The sequence below is a fragment of the Ascidiella aspersa genome, chromosome 1 (assembly GCF_963924565.1).
Source record: "Ascidiella aspersa chromosome 1, kaAscAspe10.2, whole genome shotgun sequence".
Taxonomy (NCBI): Eukaryota; Metazoa; Chordata; class Ascidiacea; order Phlebobranchia; family Ascidiidae; genus Ascidiella; species Ascidiella aspersa.
Window position 1 is genome coordinate 27,632,634 of NC_139447.1, and position 12,294 is coordinate 27,644,927.

The 12,294-nt window shown below is 38.9% G+C and overlaps 1 protein-coding gene across 3 annotated transcripts in view; it reads left to right on the top strand.

Moving 5' to 3' along the window:
* The window catches only part of LOC146169227 (uncharacterized), a 112,733-nt gene that overhangs the window by 9,846 nt on the left and 90,593 nt on the right, over positions 1-12,294 (top strand). For all 3 annotated transcript variants that reach the window (XM_083383276.1, XM_083383277.1, XM_083383278.1), the window contains 17 exons: positions 914-995; positions 1,418-1,568; positions 2,446-2,528; positions 2,740-2,893; positions 3,023-3,147; positions 4,786-4,971; positions 5,418-5,544; positions 6,282-6,405; positions 6,879-6,969; positions 7,494-7,617; positions 8,023-8,219; positions 8,428-8,553; positions 9,139-9,342; positions 9,894-10,056; positions 10,579-10,686; positions 11,245-11,352; positions 11,932-12,123. In XM_083383276.1, the coding sequence (XP_083239402.1) occupies positions 914-995; positions 1,418-1,568; positions 2,446-2,528; positions 2,740-2,893; positions 3,023-3,147; positions 4,786-4,971; positions 5,418-5,544; positions 6,282-6,405; positions 6,879-6,969; positions 7,494-7,617; positions 8,023-8,219; positions 8,428-8,553; positions 9,139-9,342; positions 9,894-10,056; positions 10,579-10,686; positions 11,245-11,352; positions 11,932-12,123 (2,345 nt within the window). The remainder of the gene's footprint in view (positions 1-913; positions 996-1,417; positions 1,569-2,445; positions 2,529-2,739; positions 2,894-3,022; positions 3,148-4,785; positions 4,972-5,417; positions 5,545-6,281; positions 6,406-6,878; positions 6,970-7,493; positions 7,618-8,022; positions 8,220-8,427; positions 8,554-9,138; positions 9,343-9,893; positions 10,057-10,578; positions 10,687-11,244; positions 11,353-11,931; positions 12,124-12,294) is intronic.

Here is a 12,294-nt window from a genome sequence, read left to right on the forward strand (position 1 = left end):
GTAAAAATTAACACTTTTTTGTTTATTGTTTTCCCATAATATGTGATAGCTCGAACATATTAATTAATTATTACTGTATTTTGAACTCCTTCAATGTTGATAAATAGAACCATAGGAACCATAAAACTTGTTAACATAAGTAGCAGAAGCATTTCATTAGTGGTTTTTGTGACAGAGCTCAGCGTCATATTACAAATAAGGTGTAAAGCCGGCAGCAATCTGGGCGACTTTTGTTTGCCAACTTGGTGGAGAGGAGTAGTGTTTGTTGAATTAATGTGAATTGAAGTTTTGTTCTTTATCATGACTCCACGCCTGTTTCAATAGCAGTGTCCACAACACACAGACTCGGCATGTCTACTGTCGTCACAGCAAGGCCCTGTCACAATGGCCAGTGTAGGCATGCCTGAAACACCCCAGACTTGCCACTAGTGAGTTCCCAAATCATGACTTCCTGAAAACATGTCCTGTTCCAAACATTTACCAAATGATAAACAGTACTTGGTAATACAAATCTTGTTGAGTTTGTTGACAGATGCAAGATAAGAAATTCCAAATTATATGTACAAAATATTACCTTGTCATTTGTTTAGTTAGTTTCATTAGGTATCATTTTTATGACTACAAAAAACATATTTCTACTTTGTTTTATATATATTATTTTATACACAAAAACATGTCAATTTTAAAGTGTTAAAAAATTTACTTTGATGCCTTTTTAACTTGTGTGTAACTCAAATTTTGTAGAAGTTTTTACTAAAAAGATTTAGTGTGATATTGTTTTGTAACTATCATGTAGCGAGTTTTGAAAACAAAACATGGCAAACAGAGAAAAGCTGCTGTCTGCCAATCTCTTAGTTCTTTCACATGCTGTGAGGTTGCTATTTATATTTGTTGTTGTCACCAACATTTTCAGTCAACCCGGTTCGACCGTGTGCTCTGCCGCTGCCCCTGGAACATATTATGACAACTCTACTGGAACAACTATTCCATGCCCAGTGAGTATGTGTATTCGCTGAACAAAATGGTTGCATTTATATAAATTGTGATACCAGGCTAAATGGTAAGACTATTTATTAACGAGGTGTAGCCAACTTATGTTTGATTGCGATAGACTGAAATATTTTTTAAAGACTCTCGATCGACTGTTCCATAAAAAAGTCACAAAAAACACTTATTTTGAGCGTTAAATGCTTTCCAACATTTTGAGCGTTATTGCATTCCAAGCCAGCGGTGGGGGTTAATTGTTACGTAAAAGAACGCTTTATTAGGCTAATTCAGACTTCAAAGGTCATTTTGACATATACTGTAATGACGTAACACATATTCAACATGATCGACTAGGTGAAATGTGGCGATCGACGTGTTGGCTCCCCTGTGGTATGTAAATGAAATGAGTGATCTTATAATACATTGCTAGGATGGAACCTACTACAATGCTTCAGGATCGGGATGCTCTGACTGCCCAAAAGGCTTTCACTGCCTAGGGTTTAGTGCTGACCCCGTTGCTTGTGTAAATGGCACCTACCAAAATGAAACTGCACAGAACAATTGCAAATCGTGTCCGGCTGGTAAGATTTTTTTCATTTGTATGAAAGAACAGCAAATGAGTAACCCCGAAACAGATTGGATTATCCATCTTTGATAAGATACTTGTTTAACACAGGTATCTAAAATGTTTAACAGAAATAAATACCACTTTAATCACATTATTGTTTTTAAATACAAAATTAAAAAAGGCTGGGAGTCGAACTGTTTGACTTTTCCTCCTGTTCAGGTTCGGTTCGGGTTCAAGGATTTTTTCCGAATTCGTTTCAGTTTCGGTTCGGAGCAATTTAAAAGTTCCGGTTCAGCTCCGGTTCGACAATCGTTATTTCAAAACCGGTTCATAAAGTTCCGGTGCGGATGCAGTTGCGTTAAATCTAAAAATGTTGTTCAATAAATGTAGAGAATAATCTTTGAATTGTAAGTCATTTAATTTAAATTACGTGACGTATTAAAAAACAGCAAACTCAATATTGAAATATCTAAAAAATCAAAACAAAATCAACGTTTTATTTATTCAATATTCATATTTTTTCATAAAATTTCGAACATGGCGTAATTTGACTCTGTAAAATAGAAGTTGTGACGTCATGCTGGAGCGAACCGCTTTTGTTGACACGTTCGGGTTCGGTTAAGGTTCAGGTACTTTCAAAATATTCGGTTCAGTTACGGTTTGGCTCCTTAAAATCGCACAAAAACCGGTTCTGGTTTGGTTCCGGGTCGGCTCTCTGCAAAAAATTAACCCAAAACCGGTTTATAATGTTCCGGTTCGACTCCCTTAAAAAAAGTCACCTGTTACGCGGTTCATTGTTATAAGTTAACTGTCTTTTAAAAACGTGTCACTTCAGAGTAAAGATTTTAAATGCAAGCAGAGTGTATTTGTTAGTTTTGTTTTATTTCCAGGGTTCAGTTGTTTGGATATTACTACCAGTCCTGTATCTTGTTCTGAAGGCCAATTCAGTGCTGAATATCAAACTACATGCACTGTAAGTTAACTTACATGCTAAAGCAATTTAATTTCCCGTTCTTCGTAAAGCATGTTTAAAGTTTACATAGTGTACTAGAAGTTAACAGTTTTAAATCGTCTTGGATTTATCTGATGACGTATTCAAAACTTAGAAAGTGTACATCGTGTATTATTTTGAATAAACTGAGTACATTTCTTCACAAAGTATCTAATTTGACATTTTGTTTTAGCCTTGCCTTACGGGATCGTACAGCACCGCGGGGTCATCAACGTGTACACAGTGCCCGGCTGGCTCACAATGTACTGGAGGCGCTCCTCCGATAAATTGTCCTTCAGGGTCTTACTCTAATATTGGGCATGGGATTTGTACGAGCTGCAGTAACGGTATTACTAAACTACAGTTTACTAAATTATTTTAATTTTTTAAAAGGATATTTTCTGACTTAGCAATAAGTTTTTATTAGAAATAATGAAGTTCTTTGAAAGTTTGGTGCTCTATATGTTGTTTTGCAGGAACCCACACAAATGGAACGACAGGCGCCAGGTTTTGTTTAACTTGTCCCGCTGGATCGCAGTGTTCCGACCCTACAGCATCACCTGTCGCGTGCAATGATGGGGAATATAGCACAGATGGAGCGGTAATTGCTTGTATTCAAGTATTGGGCGTTCGTTGTGCAACGTGCCGTTAAGCAGTCAGCGTAGAAAATAATTCGTGTAATGAAACGCATTTATATTGGGATATGATATTCATTGAAGAGCGGCACCTTGCCTTATGTAAAACATAATGAACTTAGCCAGAGATTCTCAACCGAGAAGAATCCCCACTTGGGAAAAATTTGGCAGTTTCAAGGGGGGGAATTGGTATTTGTGTGACAAATCTTTATGTTAATTGGTTGACGCCAGTGTTTCTATTATTACTGCAAAAAATAGTTTTATTTTCCTTTAAATATTTTATTAGGAAATGATCGTCCATTTCCCCCGATTTTCGTGGACATGTCGTTAAGCTTAACCAGCCCATGCCCCATACATAGTACTGCGCGCAATGTAGATCAATGGGGGAAGGGTAGCGGAGCTGTCAAAAGTAATTTTATAAATATCAATATCTTGTGTAAAAATAATTTGCGTAGCACTGATTCCAATTAAAAAAACAAATACCAAAAAACAAATACCTAATAAACGCACATTTTATTTGCGGTAAAATTTTGAAGCAGTTTGCAAAAAACATATGCATGTTAGCGCAAATTATGAGAAGTACTAATTTTAAAATCTTATAAATTGTAGGTCTTTGTCGCAGGCTAGACAAAACTTTTGACTGGTAGAGCTTTTTATTATTACGTATGTGCTCTATGTCCCTACCGCTAACATATGTTGTTTTAATAACATATTTAATAACATATCAAGGGGTTAATTTAGTTTTAAATAGCAGGAAAAGGGGTCCACGACATGACAAAAGTTCCCTTGCATTAAACGAAGGCTATTAAAACATCTTAAGCCAACTCTCAATAAAACGTCTTGAAAAGCCAACCTCACCTTAGACCAGGGGCGGGCAACATACGGCCCGCGGGCCGGGTCCGGCCCGCGACGGGATTTCGAGCGGCCCGCAGACAGTTTCCGGCCTTAATTGATATTGTGGCCCGCGGCCACATTTTGCCAAATTTCGCTACTAAAATCATTATACTTATGATGCTTTTAGTAGCGAAATATTGTTATCTTATAACATAAAATTTCAAACAAACTGATTTTCGGTTTACTAAGTTCTGCACGTAGTTTATCCTTCAAGTCGGGAAGTAATCAGTATGTTTAATGTGCAATGAAAGTGTGGTACAACATTAGCCGCCATTATGCGACAAAACATGCACGATTTGGCAGTACTTAATCCGGCCCGCCAAGTACTCCATTTTCCCATATCTGGCCCGCCAACCGGAGAAGTTGCCCGCCCCTGCCTTAGACTGTTTAAGTCGTCAAGAAAATTATTGTCTTGCTATACAGTATATTTATATGCATATAAAGCGAAATGTTGAAAAATTGTGTAAAAAGGCAATTGTTTTTTTTTTCAGATAATTACTTTCTTACGCAGAATAAACATGACTTACGGGGTATATAACCATTTAATTAAATTATGAAGATAAGCCAGCCTTCAATTAAATTAATCATAATATTAAGGCTATATTTTACGTATGGGTTCATTAAAAGAATACAAATCTGGAAAAAAAAAATGTTAAAAAATTCTTAGAAGTCAAGTTTTAAAATTCACTGTGCTGTGAAATATTGTTCAGATCATGTGTTCAAGCTGTCCTGCAGGCAGTTACTGCCCGGATCTAATAAACGTTAAAGCGTGTGAAGCAGGAACGTACTCCCTTGGTTCTGAAAAAGATTCATGTCTTGATTGCCCCGCTGGACAAAGCTGCAGTGATCCTTCAGTGGCTCCCAACAATTGTGGAGAGGGTTTTTACTCCAAAGTGGTAACTATTTTATTTGTTACTTTATTTCTTACTGCAATCAATCGGGCTAAGCAGCAGACCAGGAGTGGCCAATCAGTCAGAGACCAAGAGTGTCAAACTTATACTGTATGACGTCATTATGTGTGTAATTAAGATCATTTTTTAAAACCAGCACGCTACCACATTTTATGTTTATCATTTGCTGTAAAAAATAATTAATTAACCGCCCCTTCTGTAAAAATACAAATATATGGGAAGAGCGGCCCATGCAGAAGTAGGTATCCTTATTAACGTTTGGAATAGGTCTTTATTCATTTTCAATATGTTGAAAAATGATACCTACTTCTGTATGGGCTTTGATATTCTTATTACGTCTTACTACAACCTCCAACCATTAACAAATGTATTTCTTTTGCTTGCTGTATTTCAATAAGATATTCATTTATCGTGCGTGTTTACTAATTCAGGGTGACTCTGCCTGTCGGGAGTGTCCAGCTGGCTCCTCTTGCGCAAACCCGGCAGTCGACCCCGCAAACTGTACAATCGGCGAGTTTAGTGCAGCCGGGAATGGAACGTGCTATCCGTGTCCTGTTGGTAAGGACTTCTTTCTGCATTAACATGTATTTTGCGGCAATTGTACATATTGACCAGGCAAACCTAACAGCTCGCTAGGGTTTGAGGAAAAGATTTGTTATGTCAAGCCGTTTACGTGTGTAGTTTTATCAGAATAAATGTGCAAATTTTTGGTCTTTGATTTGTGATGGTAAAAACGAACAGGCTGCCACGCTGAAACTGTGTGAATGCGCCTAAAGGCAACATACAGTGTTAAAATAATTGTCGCATATATGATACAGGTCGGTCAATACAGAAAATTGTGTAAAACAAAAATAAAAACTTGCCTTTCCAGTTTAGCGATTGCCAGGCTGCGTTTGCACACGCAAATGTATAAATAATTTGGTTTCTGTCCAAGGCATTTAAACGCGAGGCCATACAACTTGAAAATGGAGCTTGCGAAATCCACAGGTCGGTTAAGTGGTCAACACAGGGGCCCACCGTAACCTTTTGCTGTGGCCAGTAAAATACACAAAGCACGAAAATTCCTTCGTCGCATTCGTAAAGGGGCAAACAACGTGATAAGCCCGTAAAAGGTGTTAGCAAGAGAAAAATGAACACGTCCATTGTAATTACTTGTGCGCTACTGGGTCGGATTTGTTCATTTCGTTAAGTATATTAATCGACAGGGAATTACTAGGGTTGTTTATTCTGCATCCCTTACGTACCTTTTCAATAGCTTTAACTTAAATACTAACAACATTTTTGCACACTTAAAGGTTATGCTTGTGCGTCCCCATCATCTGCTCCACTTAAGTGCGCCTATGGCTCAACCACGGAAGGAATGACCGGTCAAACATCGTGCCTGCCTTGCCCCGCGGGCATGATCTGCCAGGATGCCCAGTAAGCCAACTTGGTGTTTTTCACGTGAATAATAACCAATAGTTTATGTTCTAATAAAAACAATTATGCCGCTAAAAATATTTGTTGTTAAATGCAGGTCGATCCTTGATTGTTTGCCACCAGTATTTAAACTTCGTTGGGTACAAATAGTTTAACGATCAGAGGCCCCATGTAATCGTATTGTCAAATAATTTTAAAGCCTAACGTGAACGGTGGATAATAGCATTGTTTTGACATTAACACAACCGTCCCACAACTAGCAACCATATCACCTCTTAAAAAAACTTTTTTGGTCGGGAACAGCCCTCCTATTTAACGTGGCCATTTCATTCAAAGAAAGCGAACCATCAAAACATTTTTCAACTCGAATTTAACCAACTTTAACACAGTGCGACGAATAACTCAAAACAGTGGTATACAGGCAAGTGACTCAATACTGTGGCATACAGTGTTTTATTCCCGTTTCGTTTCAGAGACCTGCCTTTCTCATGTGGCAACGGAACCTACGCTCCACCAGGATCGTCGCAATGCATTTCGTGCCCGCAAGGCGTCAGCTGTAACGGGGTAAGATTTATCAGTTAACGTCAATAGTTCGAAACTACTTTCGAGCAAACATCAATGCACTTTGTTTACTTACTTGCCAGCGTACAGGATGAATTCGAAAAGCAATTTGCTATCTAGTGTCAATACCGAGAGCAAAGAAAATAAGTAAAGGCCCGCTATCTTAAAACTAGGGTAAAACTCTTAAGTTTCTTTTACTAATAATCGATATATGTTTTTTTCCTGTTAAGTGAATCAAGCGCATCGTTCCTGGCATTGTTATCTCTTAGATCAATCACTTTAACCGACGATATGCGCTGAATGCCTTTTCCCTTGCTTTTTCGGAACACCGGGCGGAGTTTTTCACTCAGCTTTTTTCGAGATGCTATGTTTTTGTACAAGATGCTGTGTTTTTGTAATTAATTTGACCAGGCCCTTTACCTGAGTGATAAGCCAACGACCTATTCTCATTAGGGGATGCTTTTATTTAATTTTTTAAGTAAATGTGTTGTTTTATTGTGATTAATTTACCAATGGCTTGGCTGCAGAGCGTCGCGACACCTTGCGAGTCTGGAACGTACTCTCTACTCGGGGAATCGGTTTGTACAGGATGTGATCCTGGCTTTGCCTGTCCCTACACTCATCAAGCAGTCGTCATTCAGTGCCAAAACGGTGAGTCATATACCTTAAATGCTTGTCAAGGAGTCGAGGAACTAAATGGGAAACGCGTTATGAGATTTCAGCATGCTGGTAAAAGTAGAAGCTGCAGCATTTAGTAGAGTGTAGTGTGCTTGCTGATGTCCAGATTGACAACACGTTTTAATCCACCTCATGATGTATTTTGGTAAATCATGGGGAAGATGCTGTGTCGAATTCTGCTGCAACGATGAAAACAAAAAGAACAATAAACAACTCGACTCCAAACTAACAAAAATAATATAAAATTTAAATTACAAACGTTATTCGTATTCGCATAGCTTAGTGCTTCGCACATTCTTACTCTACACTTATCTACACTTATAGCAATCGAATATTCAGAAAGCTACTGTTACAAAACAGGTTTTGTTTTTTCGTCAGGTACGTATTCGACCGGCAACCAGTCGTCATGCACGCCTTGCCCCGCCGGAGTTGCCTGTCAATCCACCACATCGTCGGCGTCCACGCCCTGTTCTGACGGATATTTTTCGTTTGGTGGCCAGGACGAGTGCACAATTTGTCCTGCCGGACAGGCCTGTCAAACCGCGGATGGAAGTTCAAACGAGTACTGCTTAGCTGTAAGTTACAAGTGTCGGGCTCGGTATTAAGGAGTGTTTTCCAGCAAGACTGCATTGTCGCGTGTTTGTTGGTTTAATCGGGAATTTACAGGATTTTTCCTTGTAAGTTGCAAGTCTCGAGCTCGGTAATGAGCAGTGTTTTGCAGCAAGGATACATTGTCGTGTGATTGTTGGTTGAGTTTAATGTTGTCAATATTTTTCCTCACAGGGCACGTACTCCGTGGCCGGTGAGAAGATCTGCAAATCTTGCAGCGCTGGTTTCGCTTGCCCTTTCACCAACAGTAACCAGACCATCGAATGTGGAAACGGCACCTATTCTGGATCGGGACAAACGGTAAAATAACATTGCTTAAGTCAACTTGAACTGATTTGAATGCATGTACTTTTTAATACATAATGAGACTCTTTTTAATGACATTTGTAGTAAATTCGTCTTCGGTATTTAGCAGCTTTTATGCCAACGGGTAGGTTAAAATTTAAGGGGTAAGCGTTAATTATGTTAATATTTTTGAACTTTTTCGTTTATTGTAAATAACATCCGTCACAGATTAACGGTTCTAATCATTTTTCCAACATAGTATAGAACGGTGTTTCTTAATTCGGTGAATGGTTCACCCCAGGGTGAATAAAATATTTGAAGGGGTGAACCAACCGAAAGGGGTTAATAAGGGTGAACCGCCGCAGAAATGGATGATAGCTTGCAAAACAACCGAAGTCATTTTGTGCTGTTATATATAGACGAGATAGTTTTATCATATCATGAGACAAGGGTGAATGAAATCTTGCGATATTTGCTAGGGGTCAACAAACCTAAAAAAAGTTTAAGAAGCATTGGTATACAAGATTCAACTTGTTACGTGATTTTATCGCAATTTGCTCATTGTGATACATAATCTCCGTTTACCATTTTACTTGGCAGTCTTGTTCCAAGTGCGCCCCCGGGTACGCCTGCCCGACCCCAGACGCCGACGACGGCGGCAAAACGGCTTGTTTGCCGGGAACGTACAGCAGCGGTGGACAAACGGAATGTACCGCGTGCGAGCCAGGCTACGCTTGCCCCGTGCCGTTCGCCACTTATGTGATACGCTGCCCGGCTGGAACTTATTCGGAAGCGGATTCGGCAGTGGGTTTTTGGTTTTTGCGTGGCTTTTGAGCTCGAACATCCAGTTACTTAGCCATTGAAAAAATAAATAAAATATTTGGAAAACATAGCGTTTAGCGTACACACTGCCGAACGTAAGATGCTTTATACTGAATGTTGGTCCATTGAACTTATGTACATTTGTTTACTTGCCGTTTAAGAACATGTTATCTTTAGCCATACCTATTATATTTTTTATAATATCTCCTTATTTTTATATGTCGAACCTATATTATTTGTTTTTAATAATATTTATTTATATTTAGATATAACTTTTTAGAAATGTCTTTTTTTAACCATTTAAAAAATAGTAATTTATAATATTAGGATTTTTTTATACTATTGGTTTATTACGCATGAATATTGTTTTTCTCTTTATTTTCATTACAGCCATATAACGAATAATGCCACTGTATTTAAATGCTCGAATAACCAAGAACAGCCAAGTTACCGAGAAGCTATGTTTCAGTCTTTCCTAAGCACGCTATATCTGACTCTATTGTGTGGCTACACGTTAACGTTCGTTTTACCAGAGTTGCACAGACTGTCCTGCCGGCAAAGAGTGTCCGACGCCCACCAATGCAACCGACTGCCTGGATGGCTTCTACAGCCTTATACGACAAACCCACTGTACGGAATGCCCGGCCGGCTACCAGTGCGCGGATAGCGCCACGCTGCCTGTGGCCTGTCTAGCCGGTATGGAACCGCTTTGCTTTTTTAAACCGTGCGAAATATTCGGTTACGCATTTATAATTTGTCTTGTTAACGATTGACGCCTACAATGTACATGGGGTGTCCGATGTACGGTGTTTAGTGCTAAACCGATAACGGATACGAATATATCTCCGTACGGTACGATAATTACGCCATTGCTCTCATATAGGCGGTTGATATAATTTGAATTATCAAAGGTATACGTGTTGTCAAATTGGAAAGTTGCATTAGCGTTAGGAAGTTTAGTGTTCAGTTGGTAACTTGTTTTTTCTTCGAAAGTTACCTCGTTAAATCGCAAGCCATGACTAAACTGCCTATATTAATTTGTACTGGATCAGAACCGCTATCACACCGGTATGGAGTATCGGCTCCAATCTAGTATTATCGGACGCCCCTATGTTTAAACCGCATAGATTTAAAAACTGCTTTTGTGTTACTAAATTTATTATATTTGTAGTGTAAAGCTCCCTAATGGTTAAGTGTGCATTTACTTCTGCTTTCAAGGAACGTATTCGCTCGCCGCCGCAATTATTTGTGAAGATTGTGATCCCGGCTACATTTGTGATATAGCCAGCTCCTCAAAACAACCCTTGTCGGGCATCTGTCCATTAGGTACGATTTAAGTCCAAGAGTTTGTATCGATATAATAAAAACTTCGTATTTTTAGAATTCTTTCAGTCGTTTCACTTTTTTATTGAATAGAAAAACTTGCCATTGTGTACTTGTGATGGAACAATGAGGGTCATTATTTGTCTTGATACATTCAGAAAATATAACCTAAACCCAACGATTGAATTGCTTTACAAAAGTACAGAACTCGAATAGTAAAACTGAAATTGAAACACGTCTACATATCAATAAAGCAAGATCGCATAAGCCGAATAAAGAGCTCAACATATTCAGATAACAGGAAATGCAATTCAATTTAAGAAAAGTTTCAAATCGCATCAGCAGCATTTCAATTTCGTCAAACAAGAATATCTATACATCGAAAAAAGATTCAAGCTTCAAGAACACTATTCTGTTTAATAGCTTTGTTTTGTTAAAATAGTTGTTTAGATATATTAAAACCAATTAGTAAGCGTGCTAGTAACGTTATCGCGCACTGTACGCGAAAGGTAAAACTCGTGCTTTATCTAACAAAATATTAGTTACCTAACCTATTTCCAGGTTACTACTGCGATACAGCTACGTCTTCAGCCACACCATGTCCTGCTGGGACATACGGGCCCAAGGCTGGTCTCAACCAAAGCACCGACTGCTTGGACTGCCCACCAGGTTAGCAACGTTATAAGATTTGACAGTTTACAAAGTTATTTTGTATACTGCAGCCACTGCGGTATTTCAAGTCTGCAAACTATAGTTATATGGGCCGAAAATTTATTTTCGGGACATATCTTGTTTAACTTTAGATTTATCTCAGTTTCAGTGGATAATAACGAGAGGTTTTATTGCAACTTCGTTCTGTATGATTACTAATTTGTTTTTATTAGCTGTATTAATAACGTAATGTAGGATGTAAGATTTTTTTAGTAAGTTTCATTAATCATGCGGTTTTTATTTCGGCGTCTTCTTTTTGAGCGCTTGCCTTACTTGAATTGCCATACATTGCCTTACTGCGCTATAGAATACAACCATATACTGTGCTCTATAGCCCCGCTAAAGTATTACTGACCAACGTATACGGCATGTTCATAATATTATACCTTGCGAAGTGGGAAAGGATATTACCGAAACTAGTTGGCCTTATTATACGGATACTTGCGTGTACTCCCCTATTTATGTGAAGCGTCCACGAATGCGAACTGCTCATCATAATCCGAACACCGGGGACACAATACGCCTTTTTCTTTCTAGGATTCTTTTGCGGCGAGCATACCGAAGGCTATCCCGGCGTGGCCAACCTGTGTCCACGAGGCGCATACTGCATGGAGAAAACAGAGACGGCGTCAGAGAACCCCTGTCCACCCGGAACATACAACCCCAACATTGGCCAAGCGAACTCGTCCGCGTGCTGGCCTTGCCCCGCTGGGAGATCTTGTCCACCTGGTAGGAGCGTTTTTTTTTTATTTAAGGCAGCAGCGTTGGGTCCGTTGGTATAGTAAAGAGCGTGGTTGAAAAAAATCTTAAAAAATATCGTAGAACTGCTTGGATTCTCCTTTTAGTGTGCAGCTTGACACACGAACAACTGCATTTTTGATATACAACTGACGCACTTTA